A 23,707-nucleotide genomic window follows, 5' to 3' on the forward strand; every position below is an offset into this window, starting at 1 on the left:
AAGTGGGCAGCCTCATAAGGTTTCAAACTAACCAGGTAAGGTTAGCCACCTCTGCTCAAGAAAGCTTAGTCGTGCAGCCTTTTCAAAGCACACAAGGCAATTCAGGGACTAAGCCGTAAAATTTGTAGTGCTATAGTAGTGCAACACTCTATGTAAAATATTTATAATGCTTTGGTAAAACCTGAAATTGAATATGAGAAAACTTTTGGGATCCATACACTCCACCTAATAAAACAAAAATTGAAAAGTTCAGAAGCTCGCGTCCTATTTCATATAAAATAAATATCACGAAACCAATTCACCGACCGAATTATACAAACCAACAAATCTTGAAAGTTAGAATACTGAACAAAGGTAGAAAGGCTGAAGTTTCTCTTCCTTTTACCTAATTCATGGTCACTGTAAATATTAATACATCACACTATTTTGCAATATGCGCTAGTGAGACATCAAGGCATTGTTATCGCATGTATATTCCTGAGCCACTTTCTAATAATGGTAGTTTTAAGTACAGCTTTTTTCCTTGAACTAATAAAGTAGAGAACATGCTGTCTGATTTCACTGTAAAAAATGGTTCCCTCGATGCCTTTCTACAAAGCGTGAAATCATACCTGGACCATAATACACCAATATTATAGTTCTGCCTCTGCATGTGCATTTTATGATTTACTGTTTGATTTTTGTTCCTTTATGTCCAGTGCATTTTCTAGTGGTTTTGTGATGGATGTCATAGTTGTGAAACGTAGCTCCTTTTGAAAGTGCATACAAAGGCTACATAGCCTACAAAGGCTGACAATTTCATTAAATGAATGAACAAATGAATGAATGCATGTGTTTGGGAGACAGCCTTGATATCTTGTGAGATCCACTGCGCCTTTTTCCATTGAGTGCCGGGCCAAGTGGGTACGGCTTGTGGGCTTCGGCCCGAGACTGTCGTCGGTATGACCAGTGCTATTCCGAAAGTGCTCAGGACAGTCAAAAAGGTTCTTGCTTTCAGCGCTGGAACAATCACTTATCTGGAGAAGGGTGCGGCGATATAAAGATGGTAGGCTGAGACAAACGGGACGTTGCACCTGCACCCGGCGCGGCAGCGTGTCACTCGAAGTGTGGTGGCTTGGTGTTCTGCACTGAGGGCAGTGCTTTTCGCCAGTGTAGATGAACCTAGCTGTTTAGTTGTGTTTTGTGTTATGCAATGCTTTCTTTGGTGCCAGAGTATGGCGTAATTCTTTACCGTGGATTAAAGCCTGAGGATTGTTCTGCCTTTGCTACCAGCTGTACATCTTGGGTCCTACAGAATTTATTCTAAATGGTGATGGAAAAGTCACACCAGAGCTCAAAGTTAGAGTTTTCCCCTCCTTTTGTCCTGCCACAAGGTGCGAGATGAACCAGCTGAGCAAAGTGGGAGCGGGTCAGTTTCAAGGAAGTATCGGGTGTTTCGGGTGACGTGGACCTTTCAAGGTAGAGACTGCAAGGCACGCATGTTACCACTGAAACTGGAGTACATCACAGAACAGAATTTTCGTCTCAGAAGGCCAAGTGTAGGATGCTATCATGAGGGGTGCATGAGGGCTGCAGCAAACCTGGGAGAGGAGAGTGGAGGAGACAGTAAAGTAATTTATTGCCTGTGCGCCACAAAGAATAGGTTCGTTGGAGCTCCACAGTCAATGCGAGCATAAAAATCACCACAGCTGAGGATAGCACGCTATAAAGAGGGCATAGTCAAGTGAGGTGTTCTGCAGCCTGTATGCAGTGCCGAGTTTTGACAGTGGGGAAAAGATGCTCCCAAGCAGCACGAGTCTGTAGGAGGACCTCTACAAGTATAGCTTACAAGACAGCATGTTTGTGATCAAAAGATCAGCGATCGGTATGCCCCTCTTCAGCCTTGACGGTCTCAGCAATAAATGTATGATGAGAGTTGTATCGCACCATATAAATTAAATCTGGAATCTAAACATGTCCCTGTGAGCGAGAGGATCGAGCTGTGGGGCAAAGCAGCTGCAGTAGCATGGAAGCCTTGCATCTTGTTTTTGAGGGTGTGATGGTGTACCAGTGTCACTAGTGCCTGCAGACATGCCAAGTGGCTGGATCAGGGAGGGGGTGGATAGAATGCACTCGCCTGGAAATATACACCTTCAAGGGTCCTGGGGTAAGAAAGATCATCCAAAAATGGTAGAAGAGAACAAATCAGACACAACAACGGAGACTCTGAGTGACCAAGGCAACAGTATTCAGCCATTGACATGTGGATGCAGCTGCGGTGAAATCGTACCACGCACGCACCATGGCATCTGGCTACTTGGTTGTTCGCAAATGTTTGGTGCATCAAGCACAAATAAGGGACGCCAGGCCGGGGTTGTATGACTGTCACCAGTTAAGCAGCAGGCACCATGCAACCTTTAGGCATCGCAAAGGGCACAATGAGGCAGCTGCACGAGGATGGTGGTGAACATGAGTAGGCATATGCTGAAACAGCACAGAGCTATAGCTCTAAGAACAGGCCAGGGGGACAATGATGGAGGTGGGCTCCTCATACTGTCCAAAGGTCCGCAGCTGTTGTGTCCATGGCATTTCTGGGGAAAATGGACATCAAAGAGGAGGGGGCTGTTGAGCTAGAACTTGAGATGTAGTATAAATCTACCTGCCATAGCTTGTTGACCTTCAGGGCCTACCAAATAACTAGGCAAGGAAAATCAGGGAAGCCAGCGAATTCAAATCAGATGTCGCGTGGGCGTCGCCATGATGAGTCGTAGAAAAGAAATGGAATTTTCACTTTGTCCTGAATATACACCACAAATTGAGGAATGCATACTAAAAAGCAGGCGAATGTGTGATCTGTGAATTATGGCACCATTCTGCCAGTGAAATGCGATTCTGGAGGCAACCGGGCATTCGCTCAGTGGTTAAGAGGATCGGCTACTGACTGGAATACCGAAGTTTGAACATAAAGTGGTGGCCACATTTCGATGGAAATGCAAAAGGCGTCTGTGTGCTGTGTGATTTTGGTACATGTTAAATATCCCCGTGTGGCTAGAATTATTCCATAGCCCTTTATTACGGCACCTCTTTCTGCTTTTGCCCCCACCTTTCTTTCTTCCCACACGGTTTGGCTTAAGTCTCCACTGAAACAGATATTGCGCCTTTCCTCAAAAAAACTAATTTTCCATTCCGGAGACCATGGATACCATATTTCAGAAAGGCTGGCATCCTCGCACATGACTGTGTGCGACCAACAGAGTGCATTTCTACATGACAGTGGTTTCTTTAAAAAAAGGCCATACTAGAGGCTACAGCATCTGGACTTTACCACCACAGAACACTGCAAGGCTCTAAACATCCCAACATTACATCTGTGGCACTGTCAGTGGGTACGAGAGGCGCAGGGCTTGCTGCATCATCACAGGTCCTTTACGTAGTGCAGTGAAGCATGCAGAGTGCCACTGGAACCAGCCACGGTGGAGACAGCAGCGCATGGCACTGAAGATCTTGGTACAGAAGGTACGCTTCATGTTCAATAGATTTAGGTATATAAAGTAAAAATGAGTCTATTAGATTTGGAAACAGCTTGATGTAGTCAGTAATTCGACATACCAGCATTTGTTATATTCAGGTTTGAGTGTAAACATGCTCAACTCGCGGCATCAGGCAATACAAATGTATGGACTATTCCACACAAGGCCCCAACAGCCCCACTGTGCTTAGCCTTCACGCTATCCTGCACACAGGCACTGAACTGCTTTTTAATGTTATGCTCTCCTATAGCACAAGAAGCACAAAGTGCAGTTGCACGTGTTAAAAGTATTGAGATGCATATTATATCCTCGCATGCAGTGCGATGTGCAAGCAGCGTACACCACTACATGTGCCTGGTGCTGGTCTGAAAGATGAGACACGTTACCGTTGTTCATTCAGGATGCATGAAACAAAATAAAATGTGTACCACAACACTAATTAGCACCCACAATATTCACTAAACTCATTTCTATCCATTTCAATCAAGTTCTGACTAACCTCGGTGGGGATTTGAAGCTCGAAAAGGCACATTAAAATGCTTCAAGTGAAGACCCTTAGTCAATGTGACAGCTTTCCTGTAATAGTCATGTACAAAACACAATCAACATTTGGACAAATGTGTTATGCACAAATTATTTTAATGGCAATGTAAAAAATGTACGTAGGTGAAGCAATGGTATATGCAAGATTCCATGCATGAAAAAGCCACAACACACACTGCTGCACAGTTGCCAACCTGTGGCAAAAAATGTCCCCCCCCCCCCCTCCCCCTAAATTTTACACGCAGTCAAGCATGTCCGCAATCAGCGGCACAATAAACAGGCCAGCAAGCACAAGGTTAGCTTGATTACTACATCAACCACAATGCTGCAAACGTAAAAGCCCAGTCATCAAAGTTGAAGCCAAGCTTTTGTCGTTATATAAAATGTTGTTCAGCACGCAGCAGTGGAAATCAATTGCCAACTCTTTCTAGCACACTCAGAATTCGCTCTCTCAAAGTGGCATTCATAAAACTGATTTGAAACAAATTTGCAAAGAAAAACTAACCAAATCATTCATACGGTTTCACAGGGATGTTATCACATTTCCTTTGATGGCACAAAACTTGCGTTACGAATGTCCTGCGTCACGCCATGTCAAGCCGTGTTGTGTAAATGTAAACACAATCAAAACACTTGCACAGAATCATCTCTAAATGCTCTTCAATGCCACTAATCATAACAAGCATAACAGGACGACCACATTATCTTTGCAGTTGTCACGCATGTAACATCCTCACAATGCGGTTTTGTTCATAACGTGCAACATGCCATGTATGAAATGCGAAATGCACTGGGACACTATTCTTTAAGCATTACTCTTCTTCCAAAAACTGGAGTAATACAGTGTGCATCAAAGAGTTCACATAGAAATGGAACTCCGAGTGCTTTATCTTACTCATTACAAAAATTTCTCATGCCTAAATTATGTGAAAGCAAACCTGCTGAAGCCTTGCAATCATGTTAAAGGTGGTCTTGATACTAAAAAATTGCATAGCCAGTATGTTTGCACAATAAAAGAAAGCACTGTCTACTCTTGAATAAGCACAACTCATAACTACTATAATCGGAAAAGGATAATGTTATTATGCCATTTCCTTGTGGTACGCTCTTGCAGGTTCTTACTGCCTCTAACTAAGGCAGTGAGTTCCCAGAGAAACACATTTAACAATGTGAATAGCAGAATGGAAATTACTATGACACAGGGTTGCATTCTATACTGAAGGTCTCCAGACGAAAGAACTTGCTCAAACTTGAGATTCCTTGACTCCCATAAATAAATAGATTTCACAAATCCCACTCAAAATGTCAGGTTGTTAACAAACAGTTCTATAACACGTTTGATGATCAAATTATCAGCAGTTATAGAAAAGAAGTTGCAAAAGCAATGCTGAAAGAAGAATTTCCAGGATGCTTGCTTTCAAAGCTTTTGTGTGTGCACGAACAAAAGTAGTTGCATTTCTGCAACCTCAAAGCTTGATATAATGATTCGATTCTTTAAACCTCAAATGAGCTGAATGCAGGCAAGTTTGCATTCATAGCAAGACACATCTTGAATAACTGTGAAAAATGCACGCATATGAAATGACAAAATAATGAAAGTGTGATATCGTAACAACCTATTAGTAATTACTATTTCAGTTACGCCAGAAACAATGAAGAAATTCAGCGGTCATTTGCATATGGACGGCATGACAGCAATAACGCAAGCATGTGTTACTGGTATACTACCAAACGAATGATTAAGACATTCAGGCCTCCGGAGAAAATTAAAATGAATAAAATACCCAGCCTGGTTCCTCTCCTAATAATACTATACTGTTCTGTATAGTAACAGCAAGCTCTCACTTTCTGTGTGTACAGTACAGCTCTTAAGCAAACTGAAGACATAAATATATGGCATTTATTGCTAAATAAATCAAAACGTTTTGCTTAAAGAAAAGACAAGCAACTTGACCCCTTTTAGATTTCATGCAGGTATTTCATCCAAACAAGATTCATATTTACACTGCTATAGTTAAAACGAAACTGAAAATAATTTGAAAGTCCACACCTACAGCTACACCTCTTTCCTCCAGAAAGGAAGTCCAGCGCCGATCCTGCTACCACCCCGTGGTAACATAGTACATCTCTTTCCTCCAGGAAGGAAGTCCAGTACTACTCTTGTTACTGTCCCGGTAACACATTATATGTGTACTAAAATATGGCAGAGGTTTAGCCTGACTTGAACCCGGTTATAAGGAGTGAAAGCAGCCTCAATGGTAACAGCAGTGGCTCACTAGTAATGATGCTTGGCAACTGAACCTGAGCACCTTGAATATGAACCTGACCGGTTGAAATCTGCACTGCTCTGATGATGTGTTTTTTCTTTCTTTTTTATTTTTTTTTTAGTGTGAAAGTACAGCATGCGCGCACTCTAGAATTAGGCAATTTTGCTACGCTCTGAACCTCCGGATTACTGCTTGTGCATTAAGAGGAGAGACTGACAGAACGTGTCAAATTGCAATATTCAACATTCAACAGCATACATGAAAAATTTTGAAACTAAAGGCAATCATTTTATTTTTATAATTTTTCCTATCGATGGTTTAGGCACAGCAACAAAAGCATGCACTAGAATGGTATGTTAAAGATGTGCTTAAATCATCCCACCCATCTCACTTACACTACAAGGTTGTGTTTAGCGACTAGTAAAATATCATAACTATAACACTTCTTTTATAAAATGGTGTAAGCTATTTCAAGACACTATCAGTTTAAGTTGTAATTAGGGCTGCAAGAAGAGAGCTGGATTAACATCTGAAAATGCAGCTACTGTGCAGAGGTAATCAAATAACTTTGTTTTAAACTTTGTATAGTAAGACAATGAAAAAAGGAAACTGCACTTTGCCATAATTTTCAACTATGAAATTGCTGTGTAGGTTTAACAGCTTTACTTTGTAAGCTTACGCTGTACTTGGGTGGCTGATTATGAGTAATTACTCCAGTTTTACCAATCTACTCCACCTTGTGGGAGCCCCCAAACATTGGACCAACACCTTTCCTACTCTTAGTTGACCACCTTGCCCTCACCCTACCAACCGCATGCTGTGCCTATTAGTTCAGTTGACACAACGACCGCCCCACTGAGTCGACAGTTCCTGGTTCGAATCCCAGATCAAGACGAATTTTCGTACACTACAAAGTTTTTGTGGAAGCTGCCTTGATTTCTTTTGGTGCCATATAGATAAACTTGGGTGGATGCCAATAATTATTGCCTTACTGCAAAGGAGAAAGTGGCTATAGAAAGAAGGTGCTGCAATTCACAGCGAAAGAGAAAGTGTTGAAAATGTTTGAATATGGAAAGGCAAACAGTGTAAGACTGGGCAGCCAAAACACCAAGCAGTAATGGCAGATCAATGGTGACGGCTGCTGCTGTGTGGCTATATGAACGACTTTTATTACATTAAGGGACCCCACCAACAGCCATCAATGTGTGCCAAGGAGCCCCACCCCTTGTAACGGTTGTCACGAGCATCACAATCAAACGATGTTGTTCATGCGTGCAACCCTCCTGCTTTTTTTTGTTTAACTTTTTAAACCATTTGTTACTTTTGTTGCTGTTGGCAAGAGACTTTTTATTAAATGCCCACCTCAATCTCACTCACACTTCTAAGTTCAAAAGAAAAATGTGGACAACTGCATTTACAAGACCAATTCTCTATCCTATTCATGCACTCGGCCAACTGGTTTGATTGGTTGGGCTGTGCACAGAATCGCGTGATGACTCACCATGTTTTCATTGACTATCTGACACTCCCTGCTCCAGCAGCAGCGAAGTGCAGGCATATTATTCTACTTCGGCAGACATTCAACTTACGGTGCAGATAGGTTCGCTGGTGGCCAAACTTTGTCCTGGCACCACCAACACAATCGAAACACCCGGAAAAACGCCCAGCAAGATATGTACAGTTTTCTGTCTTGGTTAACCCAATGGTTTGGCACACATATTCAGTCTCTTCCATGCGCACGAATGCATATACCTCTACCAGCCCACTCTGCCTTGTGCTCTATGCTCCCTTTACACCTTTTCACTGCCATTCTAGACATACTGTAATGAGGCGGTTTAGGTAGTTTGCACGGCAATATATTTATCTTATCATTGTTGCTATGAAGGTCAGCGTTCTTAAGCCAGAGCTCGAGTTTCGTCCACTTTGTCACCTTCACAACTTTGTCATCTTCAGCGATGTCTCCATTTTCCTCTTTTTGCTGCTTGTTCACAGGTTAAGTATCTTTCTTACAAAACCCCTTGTGAAAAGAAGAAACGGAAGACACAATTGGAGGGTCATAGTAAGGTTTGAGGCGGTCAATGTGAACAATTTCATGTCCTCGGCGGTGATCTCTTGAAGGTGTGAGGGGCTCGATAGGTAATTAACAGGGGAAGTTTGTTGAAGCACATGATAGGTTCCCTGGTATCGACACGGATGCTTGGGCAACTGGCATGAGGCAGAAGAGGGCTCCCGTAGCCACACCAACGAGTAGGGACGATAAGCAGGCAGCAGACATGTGGAACCGGCGCGGTTGTTTTTCTGGTGGTACTGGTTTCGAGTTGTGATTTGATGTGCGATCTGACGGCACTCTTCGGCATAGGCAGTGGCTTGAGAAATGGGTGTCAATTCGGAGAAGTCGGGACGGTAGGGTAGAATTGTGTCCATTGTGCAAGAAGGTTCCCGGCTGTACAGAAGGAAATAAGGGAAGAAACCGGTAGCCACTTGCGTAGCAGAATTATAGGCATAGGTTATAATTATAGGCATGGCCATCACGTCTCCGAGGGTCGGATTAAATTGCTAGACCATTTCATTTGTCTGGGGATGGTAGGAAGACGTCGTACAATGAATAACATTGCGCTCCTGAAGAAGGGCTTTTACGACATCAGACAAAAATATGCGACCATGGTTACTAAGCAATTCCTGTGACGCACCGTGATGCAGGATGAGGTTCTTAAGGATGAAACCAGTGACGTAACGGGCAGTGGCAGCAAACAAAGCAGCAGTTTCAGCATATCTGATGAGGTGGTTGATGGCCATAATGATCCGCCTATTGCCGGCAGAAAAGCAGGGAAGAGGCCCGTAAAGGTTAATTCCAACATGTGCGAATGGCCGAAATAGAGGCTGCAGAGGCTGCAGGGGAGCTGGAGGGCGTAGTGGGTTCTTGCGACGCTGACAGCTGATGCAAGAGCGGACGCACTGGCGAATAAAACGATAAATGCCCTGCCAGTAGTATCGATGACGCAGGCGAGTAAATGTTTTCAGGAATCCAGCATGGGTGCACTGTGGATCGTCGTGATAGCTAGCGCAAATGATGGAGCGAAGATGTCAGGGAATTATCGGCAGCCATTTTCGGCCATCAGGGAGGCACTATCGGTGGTAAAGAAGGTTGTTACGGATAGCAAAGTGATGGGCTTGACGTCGGAGAGCTCGAGAAGGGAGGCACGTTGATTGATCGGCCAGAACGTTCATGACTGAAACAATCCAGAGATCCTCGCACTGCTCACATGCCATATCCATGGTTTCAAGAGAGGAAGGAGTAAGGACAGTGACTGAGTGTGATTGCTTACGACCAGAGCGATAACGGACACGGATATTATAGCCTTGTAACCGGAGAGCCCAGCCAGCGAGGCAGTCAGGAAGGATCTTTGAGGGACGATAGCCAGCACAGAGCATGGTGATTGGTGATGACATCGAATGGCCGTCCATATAAGCAAGGGCGAAATTTAGTGATGGCTCAAACAATTGCCAGACATTCTTTCTCTGTTACTGCATAGTTGGTCTCTGCTTTGGTCAGGGCATGACTTGCGTAAGCAACGACGAGCTCAGGGAAACCAGGTTTGCGCTTAGCGAGAACAGCACAGATACCGATGCCGCTGGCATGCGTGTGGAACTCGGTAGAAACGCAGGGGTCGAAATGATGCAGTATCGGCAGGGACGTCAGAAGTCAGCGGAGCGTAGTGAAAGCTTCATTACACGCAGGTGACCAGGCAGACATGTCGGGGCTCTGAGCAAGAAGCTAGGTCAAGGAGGCAATAATTTCAGCAAAATTCTGACGGAGCGGCGGAAATAAGTGCAAAGTCCTATAAAGCTGCGCAGTTCTTTCAGTGAGGTGGCCCTGGGAAATGCCGCCACTGCAGAAATTTTGGCAGAGCCCAGCAGGACTCCATCTTTGGACATGACGAGGCCTAGTATGATCAGCTTTCAAGCACCAAATCGACACTTCTTTAAATTTAGTTACAAGCCTGCGTCGCTCAAACATCGAAGAACATTCTCGAGGCGAAGATGAGATGGAAAGTCCTTCGAGATGATGACAACAGCATCTAGGTTGCAGAGACATATCTGCCATTTTAGCCAGCAGAGGATGTTGTCCATCATGCGCTCAAATGTAGTTGAAGCGTTGCACAAACCAAAAGGCATATAGGCCGCCAGGCATTATGAATGCGGTTTTCTGGCGGTCGGCTTCAGCCATTGGGACCTACCAATAGCCAGAGCGAAGGTGCAGCAAAAAAAAGTATTCAACTCCCTGCAAACAGTCAAGGGCATCATCGATGCGAGGGAGGAGATGCATGTCCTTCCTAGTAATTTTGTTGAGCCGGCCATAGTCGACATAGAACCGAATGGAGCCGTCTTTTTTCTTTATGAGCATGACAGGGGAAGCCCACGAGCTGTGAGAGGGCTGGATCACTCCGTGCTCGAGGATGTCACTCATTTGGTCATCGATGACGCGGCGTTCAGCGGCTAAGACTCAGTAGGGGCGATGGCACAGTGTTGCGTGGAGGCCGGTGTCGATGTGGTGGCGAACCGCTGTTGTACATTCTATGTTTGCCGAGAGTTGAAGGAGGCAATTAATCGTTGCAGCAAGACGATGAGCTGGGCGCGCTGGGTAGGTGGCAGAGATGCGTCGACAGAACGGTTGAAAATGTCAGATGTGGTCGAGTCGACTCCAGTAGGAAGAGTGAGGGCAGTAATGCGATGCACTATAGGGTCTGCAATAACACTAGAGGCGTCAGCGAGGTCAGTGATATCAACAGTGCCAAGCGATTCTCCTTGAAGTAAAGTCGTTGGAAAGGCAATGGGTTGACGACGTACAGAGCGCTATTACCACCAGAAACTGTGAGCACGGTATGCACAGAGCAGCATATATTTGCAATGAGCACAACGGACAGACGGTTTATACATTACAGTAGCGTCAGTGATGGCGTCACACGTCACAAGCACAATAGAAGAGGAAGCAGGGACATCGATGTCATCGGCAGTGAAAATGGGCGCACCGGGAGCAGGGGTTGTTTCTACGAGTGCCACAAATGGCATGATGCTGAGACAAAAAAATCCCATCTGAGGGTTATTTCATGAGAAGAGTGAGCGAGAACGACGAATTCAATAATGTAGCAGAAGCCTTGTATGATGAGTCATGCGGTGCATGCAGCAAGTGGTCGAATCCGTTCGGCTCTCGCGTTTCGCAATGAAATATTGGAGATCGGCGTTGTTACTTTCCCAAGTTTGAGGCACAGGTTACAACTAATCACGGACACCGCAGCAACAGTGTCGGCAAGTGCATCAACAGCAACATTTTTACTGAGGGCACAGTTTTTGAGGGCACAGTTTTTGCCTCCGGAACTGCGGTGCCTAGTTTTCCGTCTGAAGGGGTGGTGATCGGCAGGCCATAGGAGAGCTGGACCAGCTGCGGGGAGCCGGTGACCAGTGGGTATATGAATCGGAACATGTCGGCGAGTGATGCGAAGGTGGACGGGATCCACGTGCACGACACCAGCGTGCCATGTGGCCAGCTATACCGCAGACATAGCATGTCGGGCGGTTATCCAGTGTGCACCAGGGATTCTGATTGCGGGGACCGGTGCGAGGCCGAGTAGACCGTGTTGGTGGCCCTGGAGGCACGGGCTGCCGCCACTTGAAGATGTGGTTCAGGGGTGCGCACGTTGGCATCGTGGGGAATGCGGTGGCCGGCTTGGAATTTCGGCGTACGGCAGCGAAGCGGCGACCATAGGGGGTGGGTTGGTAGTTGGCAGGAACTTAGCAACCTGCTCCTGGATGACATGCTGTAGAGGCGACTGAGATGACGGGTAGGGCCGGCAGGTAACCAAGGGTAACTGTCGGGCCACCTCTACCCACATAAACTAGTGTACTTGCTGGAGAAGAGTTAGCTGATCCTGAGGAGCACCGGGAAGATCCAGTGTCAACAGTGCTTCATCCGAGGAAACGGTATGGCACGTCATGAGACGCTGTTTGCAGAGCTCGTCATAAGTCTGACATAAAGAGATGACGTCAAACGGTTTGCGGGTTTTTGGTGACCAGCATCTGAAATGTGTCATCTTCAATCCCCTTGAGGACATGCTTGATCTTGTCTTCTTCAGCTATAGATGAATTAAGGCGTTTACAGGGGTCAACAGCATCCTCAATGTAGCTTGTGAAATTTTCAGGCTTTCTGCTGGGCGCGAGAACGGAGCCGTTGTTCAGCCCGAAGTTTCCAAACAATGAGGCGGCCAAAAACCTCCGCGAGACGTTTGGGTGCTGCTCAGGTAGAAATATCAGCTTCGTGGTTTCGAAACCACAAGCTGGCGACATCACTTAAATAGAAGATGATGAGGGAGCTTAACGTGGTCATCCCATTTATTGCAGGCACTCACATGCTCGTATGAAGTCAGCTAATCCTCTACGTCGGTGTCGTTCGTGGCGCTGAAGATAGTGGGTCGCGCTGCCGCACTGGTCCCAAACAGATGATAGTGCTGGGAACAAGCGGGCCAAGCTGGGTCGTGGCGTCTGTCATGATGGTAGAGCCAGGCAAGGTGCGACATCGGAGCTCAGGTTGGGAAAAGGAGACACCTCCACCAAGTGTCATGAAGCGGTTTAGGTAGTTTGCACAGCAATATATTTATCTTATCGTTGCTGCTATGAAGACCAGTGTTCTTAAGCCAGAGCTCGAGCTTCATCCGCTCTGTCATCTTCACAACTTCGTCGTCTTCAGTGACGTCTCAGTTTTCTTCTTCTTGCTGCTTGTTCACAGGTTAAGTATCTCTTTTACAATATTTATAATGACAAAACAAGCAAGTCTGCCAGGGTGGGCCGGAGCTCCTGCCAAAATTTTAAATAGCCAGCGGCTATGAAGGCAGCATCTCAGCACGCTACCAAGGCCAGTGCTGTGGGCAGTGCCAACGATGACAGCGAAAAATTGATGAACTAACACTTCAAATGTGTTTTGCCGAGCCAATCACAATGCCTGGTACACGCAATTTGCAAGTGAAAAAAAAAAGGGGGGGGGGGGGGGGAGGTGAAATGTGGGGTCTCGTGGAACTGACAAAAGCAGCCCACAGAACGAGAGCTTTTAGATTACTGTGGTAAATGCAGCTGAAATGCTGCCTCTTAAACAATGCTGACCTATATGGTGCTTCTTTATTTTAGTTTGCTATCGTGCTTTTTGTTTTGGTTTTTTTTTCCTGGGGAGTGCGGGTTACAATATAGTTGGCTTGAAGGAATTGAGAATGTATTATAATCATATGTAAAATTCTCTTGAGGTCTCAAACTTCTCCCTCACATCATATTTGTTCAAAATAAGGTAAAACAGTCATTTCCCCATCATAGTGTCATTTCTACTGCTGCCCACAGTAACTATTTGTAGCATCAAATAAGAGGATGTGGCTCCTGGCAAAAATTACAAGAATAATGCTTAAATCTAGTGTTTTCTGTGAGACAGCCTTTAACTAGTGGCCATGAGCATGATAAATAGGTCTGCCATTAGTATGTTTTATCTTTTTAAAGATGAAATATGGTAAAGTTTAACCACCAAAATGCACTGCAATGTTTTGCAGGTGGTGACCACATGTTGATGCCACGTGAATAAGTGCGTTTGCAAACACTTGTAAACATGCACTAATGACAAACGAAAAGAAAAGCAAGAAAATAAACAATTCGCACAGATTTTTCAGATAGTATACAAATATGAGCACGGTGAAACAACATCCAATACTGCGCAGAGAAGGAAAGATTATGCTGGCTCTTAGCTCCCAAAGGTATCTTGGAGCTAAGAGGCAGTGAAAAAGATTTCTTGAGGTGATTGTCAGCATCTCAGAGTATTTGTCAGTGGATGCAGACAATAGCTTCCATTACTCCTAGCTATCATAAGTTTAGCAAGCAAAACAATACTTATACTCATCCTGTAACTTGTGGTTGGGTATATTATTATAATATGAATTTACAATAAAATCTCTTTAACGTGACTTCCATTAACTTGGAATACCCATGTAAGTCCATGGCATCGGACACTCATTAATTTGGACATGGTCGAGCCTCGCTCCAGTCAATTCAGACAGGCAATCGCGTCAAGGTATGATGCAAATATAGACATTTCAGAACCTCAAATGCATGAAACTTCATGCCTGCAATGTCAGGCATGACAAAAATCAGAAATTCCCCATTTGTGAAATATAGCTCAGTCACATAGTTTCGGTTTCGCCTTCCATAAATAACTTCGCACCATCCCGCGGCTGCGATTGGGCAAGTGCATCGGCAGTTGGCGCTGTTTTGGATGCTGCTTGGACAGTCATGTTTTGTTTTATTTTTATTTTAGAATGGCGTCATGCTGTTCTAATGCCTACGCAAATATCCCTTGCATGCATCCACACTTACAATATGCTGAAACTGCATGCAGCACAGGCATCATGCTTCGCCACGATGCTTCACTACGTGGATTGTGCAATGAAGCATCGTGAGAACACGACAAGGCTGTTTCGTGAAGAGGCACCACTGCTACTGCGTCGCACTGTGAAAAGGGTAGCGGAGGCCTTTACGACTTTCAAGCACTCCTCAAAGTTCCCGACAGCGTGCATAAAGTAATGCATTTGACGAAACAGGAAAGAACTGTCGTTCTCACTTGGGTTTCATCTCAGATGCAGACAACCATCATACAGGTGTTCTTAAGATAAATTAATTGATGCAGATGTCTTTTGGCAGTTCAATCAGGCCCGTTTGATCATTAAAACTTTCAGTTATTCAAACATTTTTTCCTTGTCCTTGAAGGCTGAATTAACGAGAGTTCACTGTAGACTGAAAGTGAGAGCTCACTGTAATCTTGAAAACCTAGTACGAAAAATGCATCAATACTTCCAGTTATAATTACCATGCATGAAACTGCAATATGTCATAAAATAAATCTCCCATTAAAAAAACAATTATGGTTGTAATGCTCCAAGCAATAGCAAAGTGCATAGCGAGTTTTTATACCATGCTATATATTTCAGAAGAAATAAATTGAAATTGAATAATAGAGGCAATCTAACCTGTCCTCTACCACTACTCTTTGCAAGGCACTACAAGTGGTTCACTCTGCCAAAAAAGCAAAGCACGTGTACATGATCCAGATGTTTAGAAAGATGTCTTTGCAAACAGTACATCACTGAAACATCCATATAAGTAAATTACTATGAAATAGGGGACACTTGGGATTTTCCTCTATTATAGAGGTAGTGGCATCAAATTTTTCTTACTGCATTTCAATTTTAGAACTTTAACATGTATTGCCGTGTTGGATTCGCCTGCTCAATATAAAATTTATAACTGAAATTTTTCTGCCAGACAGTTTCAGTTTGGTTTCAGGTTGCCGAATGAAAGTTCAGAGGTCTCAATTTAGCACAAGATTATCTCACGCATACAAAAGCTTCAAAACATTGGCTGCTTTGCAGTTTTATTTCAAGAAAACTCTTACACTAATTATTATTTACTGAGCTTCGACAAATTCATTGTGATGATACATGCTTACTGATGTCTGAAGCGTAATTCTAAAGCAGAGAGTCAGTAAAGAAAAATTGCTGTCTACACCCCTTTAAAAAGGAAAATAAAATGAGTCTGATGAGGTTCTTGCCCACACTGCTGGCACAACCATCAGCTAGTCTTCACCGAGCAAGCCACACTGCTGTTTGACCAAATGCTAGCTTCGTTTCCTTGCTCAGTGTACTGCATTTACCGAAGGTGACCACAACAGGTGTTCCTAGAACTAGTGGTACTGCTTTTAGGCTTTGCTTTACACTGAGACAAGCACTGCAACTGAATGTTCGCAGACCACTTGCATTTTTATACACAGCTGGTTTTCTCTGCTTCACAATGCATCATCCCGAGGCCATAACAGCAGACCAAACCAAAGCCTATATGCTTATGCAGTGGTAGTGCTCATCAAGAATTATCAGGCATGTGGGATCAGTGATATCGCCCTCAATGAAATTAATTTATAAATGAGCTATAAGTGCTAGAAACTAACCAGAGTAGGACTGATAGTAGGGCAAGCTGGTGCACCTTGAAAGAAAGGAACACTGCTAAAAGAGTCATGCAGAAAAAGCAATGAAATAAAGCCCAATGTGCTGAAGTGAGCTGAAATAAAATACTAAAAAAACGAAACTGGCACCAGAGGTCTTGAAATTAAAAGACTCGCCACTTTTTGCCATACCTACTGAAACCGCTTCAATTCTGCTAATCAACTTAATGTACCTTGAATTTCACAACTCGGCAGTCTGACACCTCCTTTGAGCAAAGCTTTTATCAGAACAGTTCTTTTCATATGATGACGTATCAATCTTGCATCACTTTGGCATTACTAGTTACCTGCTCAGTGTTTATTCCCCGTTTTTCTCAATCACTTTGGCATTACCTATCTAAAATGTTTTTCTACTTCTCTAGTTAAAAAGAACTGCTTGGATATTATCATAGCCTTTATCATGCAGTGCAAACAACTATTTTTGCTGTGTGCTTACTTTTTAAGCAGCTTTTTCTTTCTGAACTAAGACACCAGCTTAGCTCTATCAGTTAACCTCTGTTATGCAGTATAAATAAGAAGTTGTTCAAAGTAGCTTTATTTTTATACTGCTATGTTCAGCACCGCCAGGTGCTGAACATAGCAAAATCTCATTACTCTGATACCCTTAATTCAAAAATTCGGATAATTCGAACTAAAAGCATTGTCTCAACTGACGTCCATGTAAGTCTAAGGTGTTAGATGCTCGCTGATTCTAACATAGGTGCACTCGCACTGGTCAATTCATATGGGGGGTCACGTCGAGGTAAGAATCTTAAATCCAACAACATGCTAAACAAACCTCCCCTAAACTGAAATGCATAAAACACAGATGGTGCCCACACACCTCAGGCATGTGCAGTATGGTAGGCAAGACAACGATCAGATGTCCTCCACTGTGTCGTTTCGCTTAACGCCACCCTGCCACTGCTATTTATTAGAAGTGCGTAGGCCAGTCACACATTTGTGGACACTGCTTTGAGCATCACTTTGGGATGACATCACACCGTTCCAACACATATTTCTCTCTCTTGCACTCAATGCTTCCTCTGCTTTTCTCGAGTACACTAAACCATCACATTTGTGTGACAAGGCTGTAGAGTTACCACCGCTGTAACCGCTTCACACTGAGAAAACAGCTGCAGAGGCACTTATGATTTCTCAACAGTGTACACAAAGTAGAGCAGTGGACGAAATCATGAAATATATTTGCTGTCACATAGATTTCATTTGATAAAATCACTGTGATTCAAATGTTTTGGAAATTTTTATGGACATTCAATAATTCTGACATTTTTCCTGGTCCCCTGAAGTCCGAATTAATGAAGTTGTATTGTACGTTAGTAAATTTTTAATCAATAAAACATTTGGCATAACAATGTAACATTTTTTGTAGCTGGCTTTTATAATAAATGGGGTAGGGCCTCACAACATGTGTTGTCAGATGCAGAACTCAGATGCAGATGCAGAAAAGTGTTCCAGGCAGGAACTTTCTCTCCAAAACATTGGAGTTAACAAATGATAGTGTCAGAACAATGTAAGTGGTACCACACAGCAAAGCAGTTGCAGCACTGCAATGGGACAAGTAAAATAAGCCTTTGACTGCATTACCACTGGTGCATGCGACTGCCATTGCGGCCACTCCTCGAGTAGAGATGCCAACATGGCCTTGGTTTAGAGCACTGGCTTGTGCTGCAGTTTCACTTTTGTTGCCCACTCGTGGTTATTTACAGGAACTATTTACATGGGTCATGACAGATGAGCACTTATCATTCGGCAACTTCTGCACGTCTCAACTCAATGCCTTGTTTCATGCAGTAACACATTTACACTGCAATGACAGACATGGTAAAAGATCACAGTGCCACTTCAAAAATAAAAATTGCCAGCTGACTGAAAATTCTTAAAAAGAAATGTAATAAGGTTCCATGGACTGCACTGACTAATGTCAGCTTATACAAAGAGCAGTCAAAGGCCAATGCTTTAAACAAAATCTGAGCCAAAAAACTGCTTTTTCCGCACCCTTCTAGATATGCTTCTTTCAAAAAACTTCTTCAGCTCCGAGACGATAAAAACAGTTGATGACACTCCAACAAGGAGGCAAATATCTGCAAAGAAATCACATGAAAAAAAAAAAAAAAAGTTTAATTATTTTATATAGCAATCATAGATCAACATATGCAAGTTTTTGATCCTCCCACTTGCCATATTACCATATTTGTATGCCATTGTGTATTAGCTTATACTTCCTTACTAAACATTCAAGGCTAAATCAAAAATGTAGGAGGACTCCAGCAAACAATACGGTTATGCAATCCTCTGTGCATCTTGCTTTGGTGAATTTAAATAAAGCAGTCTCTCTAGTCACCACATCAAAATAAACACACACCTAGTGCTGTCAGCGCCTCTGTCTGAAAGACCCTCTGCAGTGGTGGGAAGTAGATAACCAGCATTTGTCCAATCACTGAAAAGGCCACGGCGAGAAGGAACATGCGGTTGCTGAAGAGCCCTATGGTGAATGCAGACTTTGTCTGTGAAAAAGAAAAGAGCAAAAGAGGTGAGGCACGAAGTCCACAAAGGCTAGGAATAAAATTATGACCGCTCATACATGCCAGTTTCCATTTCCTCTGTCATACTTACAGCCAATTTCTATCAATGAGCAGCATGAAGACAATACTAAAGCATTTGTTTTACACTGTATCCAGGTAACAAAAGTGCCTTTCTTTAGAGCTTCTAGACCATTTGTATGAGCATCTCCTAATCAACCTAATCAATAAAAAGCAACAAATATGCTTTATTCTGATCATGGGGTCTGATGTCACCAAACTCCTGCCAACCTTCCTTATAGTTCACAAGCGACAAATGTACTACCACAAAATTGTGAGCATGCCACCCCCTAACGTCACTGCTAATATCACATTTGCGCACTGTTCCAGAAAAGCCAATGGCCAAGGGGAGAGAGACATCTCAAGAGCGCAGCCTAAAGTATAGATGGCTGCTGCATAGGCAGAAGCTGGCGCTAAGGTGAAATAAAACAATCGCTGACACTTTCAAATGAAGTGCAGAGAGAAAATGTCGGCAGAGCCAGGTCAATCAGTGAATCAGTTTGCACAGGCGGTGGTAGCATAGCAAAAACACTTGGTGGTGGCATGCCAACATCTCGACGCACACTTCTAAACAGGCACGATCAGCCCAATCACAGATAAATAAAAGTTTACATCCATACGCACTGTACTCTTTTTTTTTTTTTTTTTTGCCGAGAAAATTTTGTTGCTACCACCTCGAATTCTGGTGCCATTCCAGGATACAGGGTTCATGCCGATTTTCAGCCACAAAATTCAAGGATTTTCAAGGACTTTCAAGGACCCAAGACTATTTTTTTCAAGGACTTAAAAACAAATAATTTCTTTAAAGAAATGTTTCTTACATCTCAAGTATCTAACATTTATTGCACAAGAGACTTTTCACAAGACCGAGGAAGCTGATTTCCTCTACATTAGTTCAACATTTCATGAAAGCTCGGCTTTTTTTTTTTTTTTCAAGTTCAGCACTGACGTTCACAATCTCCTTTGCCTTTTCTTTAGCAGTCTTCCTCAAACTGTTTGACTTGACAATCCATATTATTTAATTGGTAGCTTCTGCCTTCTCGGCATTGGTGTTCGCAGAAGCATTCAACTCTGCAAGAGCCGCTTCCAATCTTTTTTTCCTCAAATCTTCGACGGCTTCTCTGAGACATCGCTTTTTATTCTGCTGCTTTGCATTTTCGTCTTTCTGCTTCTTTCTAGCTTCCAGAAAAGCACGGTAATGCTGTCTTGAAGAAGCCACGGACATTCTCAACTCTTCCGAGATGTTCATGCTAGTTACGTCACCTGCTCTTTCCACAGCATCACACACAATCAGTTGGGATATTGTGAAAGAAGGCCAGGTCCAGACGGCAAGGTCGTGAAGGCAAGGCAACGTATGCCATGCCAGAGTTTAATCTGATGGAGAAAACCCAAGCGCGTGCCGGAGCCGGCACCGCTGGACAATGATGATGGTATGTACAAGAGGAAGAAGATCATGGTATGTACAAATGAAAGAAGATCCGTGGAGGGCTCACAATATGTAAGAAACACCTTTCAGATTTTCCACAACAACTTGCCGGTTCACACTGAACCCTGGCTCCGCTTGTCTGCCCATGACTGAGAATAAACAATAGTTTATGAACTCTCCAGAGCTCCCTGTAGCACGGTTATGTTCAATTGTAATAAAAATTGTTCACAGCATGTGAAGTTCTGTTGAAAAGTATTAGCTTGTGCTTGTGATCCTGCAGAATATCTGTATATATTCTGAAAGTGCAGTGTCCCTTGGCATTTCTGTTAGCCTCTTTGTAGTAATCAATGCTTCCAAAACTTTTGTCTAGCATTTTTTTCGTTACTGCCAAGAGGAACTGCTTGCATTCAATCTTAAATGTGAACACCTCTGTCGAGCTCAACTTGCAGCTTTTCAGAACCTTTATCGCTCTGTGGCCAATGTCAACCTTCTCGAGTGAAGTGTGGTTTCTTGAATGCTCTACAGCCATCTTCAAAATGCTTATTATCCCTGTAGATGAACACAAAACTGAGGCCTTGACGAATTTCAGCAAGAGCTAACTGCACAGATAAGGTCTTCCGCCAAAAAGAATACCAATGACTTGTCTGTTTGGTATAACAGAAGAAAATGCTGCAAGACCATGGCTAAATTTAATGCAAAGTTGAGCTTTGTTGGCACAAGTGGCTCTCGACAGCATGTTAATATGTTTTGAAATGGCGTGCGTTTTGGAAGATTCACTTCTTTCTTCACTGCTACCTCCACATACTTATTGATGCCTGACCAACGACACAGCCCAGCATACCACAACTGTAACTGCAACGTGACTGCAACATTCTCGATCCATCGGTGGGCAACAAATATGCGGGGGAATAGCGTCTGTCCAGTAACAAGAACAAAGTCTCCCTTACGTGCCGAAGAATTGTGAAAAAGCATGCACAGACTAGAGAGCAAGGTGTCCAGCCCCCATCTACGGCCAAGCAGTGCTCGACCTCTGCTGCACGCATGGAGGAAACTTTCCTGTGTGGCAGCACAGCTGTTGGCAACGCTGAAGCCTGTATCATTTTGCTTTTTTTTTTACAGTGGGAAGAAAATTTTATGGAATCGCTTTAGGTAAAGCCTAGGCTGCTCTTGCAGAGCGATCAATCTACACGTGGTTGCTGTGTGCCGGTGAACCACTTGCGTCGCTACTGTGTAGGCTCCCCACGCTTATGGCGCACCGGGTGCCACACCTGAACTACATTCGCACTGTCTCCTTTCACTTCACACCTAAACCTTGCTCTTGGAGTAGGTTACCGGGCTATGGTAGTCATGCGTGGCGCCGAGCAAAGACATGGGACTTCGTCTGCTTCGAATCACGCCCACACTAACCCACACCCATGCAACACACGCGTTGCCTCATGGTGGTCTCCCGGTAAAGTCATCTGCAACAAGATGACTTGTGAAAACAGAAAATTTAAAGGACACTAGCGTTTTTTCATGACCATCTACCCCACCACACCAAAATCCGAGGGTTTTCAAGGGCCCCACGAAATTTCCAGGACTCTCAAGGCCCTTGAAAACACTGCATCCAAATTCAAGGGTTTTCAAGGTTTTTAAGGACTCGCATGAACCCTGAGGATAGTGCCGCCCTCCACTTTTCCACTAGTTCTGACGTGTGAGAGGGGAGAATCCTTGCTCGGAATTTTACAGTAGGTCCCTTTGTGAACTGGATGTATGCACCTTTCAGGGTTAGAGAAAATGTGACTTGGGACACATTTAGAACAAAAATCACTAGATCAGTCAAAGCAGAAATCTGGGCTAGTTGGTGTGTCATCATAAATAAAAAGACTAGCGCCTGTCTTTTCCTATGTCTGTGTCTGTGTTATTTGCGCTAGTCTTTTTATTTATGATCACTAGATCAAGAGCAAGCATTAGGTACTGAACAGGCCTAACGTCAAAATCTCAGCCAAATATGCCTGTATGTATTTTTGCATTCAATATGAGCTGCAGCACACGCAATGCGGTAGGAGCTCAGTTTTAGATGCCTAGCTACCACGACGGTGCTCAGAATATCTACAGCAATGGAAAGAGTGAATAAAGATATATTTTTACAAGTTGAATGACCAGTGTATCGCATGTCCTTTCTTATAGAGCTGAACTCACAATTGGGTCACTTTGGGCCTGCCGCAACTCATAGGAAGCATGATAGTACATGCAGCAGTGAATGCATAAAACTGATTTGCCCAAGGGCAAATGCGACTTTCAGCAGCCTTTTTGTGGCACTTCTGCAGTTGAGTGCTGCGAACAGCCACGAACACAACTAAGAATTTGAGACACTCATCACTAGTAGCAGATATTTTTATACCACTTTGTGAAACTTTTTGAATAACTCTTCACGGCATTCCAGGCAATGGCCTATCCGAATAGAACATACTGGCAACATTGTGTGCTAAGGAAGCAGTGAAGTGCCATTATCAGAAAGCTAAAATTCCTATTCTATGCAACTATTGGAAGATATGGACTGTAGAAGAGGTGTGCGACAAATTTCCCTAGAGCTTCCTCCAGCAAGGTAAGACCATCTTACTGGCACTGTTGCAATGGAGACTGATTACTTTTAGCCGTTCTTAGCCTTGCCTCCTCTAAGACTAACAGGTGTGGCAGTCACTTTCCTCTGGCTTTTCAAATTAACTGCAGTCAAGTGACCACTTTCTGAAAACTTTGCTGCCACATTTTCCCAACAATTCCTTGCTCCTCTTTCACGTGTGCAACTTTTCCAAAAAAAGGTCCAAACAGATGACTGGCACTTAAATCCTGGTTTTTCGACTAGTTACGCATATTGAAATTCTCTCTCAGCACCATTTGACCTGCATTTGCTTTTCATTTTCAGCCTGTCATGGCAGCCAGTGACATGAAGTGGCAGTCATCTTGCAAAATGATGAGGACCAGCTTGTCGCTGATACTGGGAGGAGCTGTGCATGCACAGCATACTTGGATCAGATAAAGCCTCACTGCTCAATATTTGTTTAAATCAAAATTCACAGTTCCCCACCCTGCAGTGACCCTCATTTTGATAGATTTGCTAGGGTCAACCTATAAATGGCATTGGCAAGTGGAATGGTGAAAAAAGAAAACAAATGCAATATGTAATAGCTTATGAAAAGCATGCAGCACAGTAGAAGCTGGTGCAAGCCATGCGACCAGATACAAAAAGCCACTCATATGCAAAACCATCCCTGGCTTGCCAGTAGCAAATTTTCCTGCCATATTAGCATCTTTGAAAATTT

The 23,707-nt window shown here is 43.7% G+C and overlaps 1 protein-coding gene across 3 annotated transcripts in view; it reads right to left on the minus strand.

Moving 5' to 3' along the window:
• Positions 1-13,544: 13,544 nt before the first annotated feature.
• The window catches only part of SPoCk (secretory pathway calcium atpase), a 110,340-nt gene continuing 100,177 nt past the window's right edge, over positions 13,545-23,707 (minus strand). For all 3 annotated transcript variants that reach the window (XM_084589771.1, XM_084589772.1, XM_084589774.1), the window contains exons 23-24: positions 18,763-18,904; positions 13,545-18,481 (exon numbers count right to left, since the gene is read on the minus strand). In XM_084589771.1, the coding sequence (XP_084445897.1) occupies positions 18,357-18,481; positions 18,763-18,904 (267 nt within the window). In that variant the 3' untranslated portion in view covers positions 13,545-18,356. The remainder of the gene's footprint in view (positions 18,482-18,762; positions 18,905-23,707) is intronic.

This window comes from Amblyomma maculatum, chromosome 1 (genome assembly GCF_055883805.1).
Source record: "Amblyomma maculatum isolate TAMU_Amacu chromosome 1, ASM5588380v1, whole genome shotgun sequence".
Classification (NCBI taxonomy): domain Eukaryota; kingdom Metazoa; phylum Arthropoda; class Arachnida; order Ixodida; family Ixodidae; genus Amblyomma; species Amblyomma maculatum.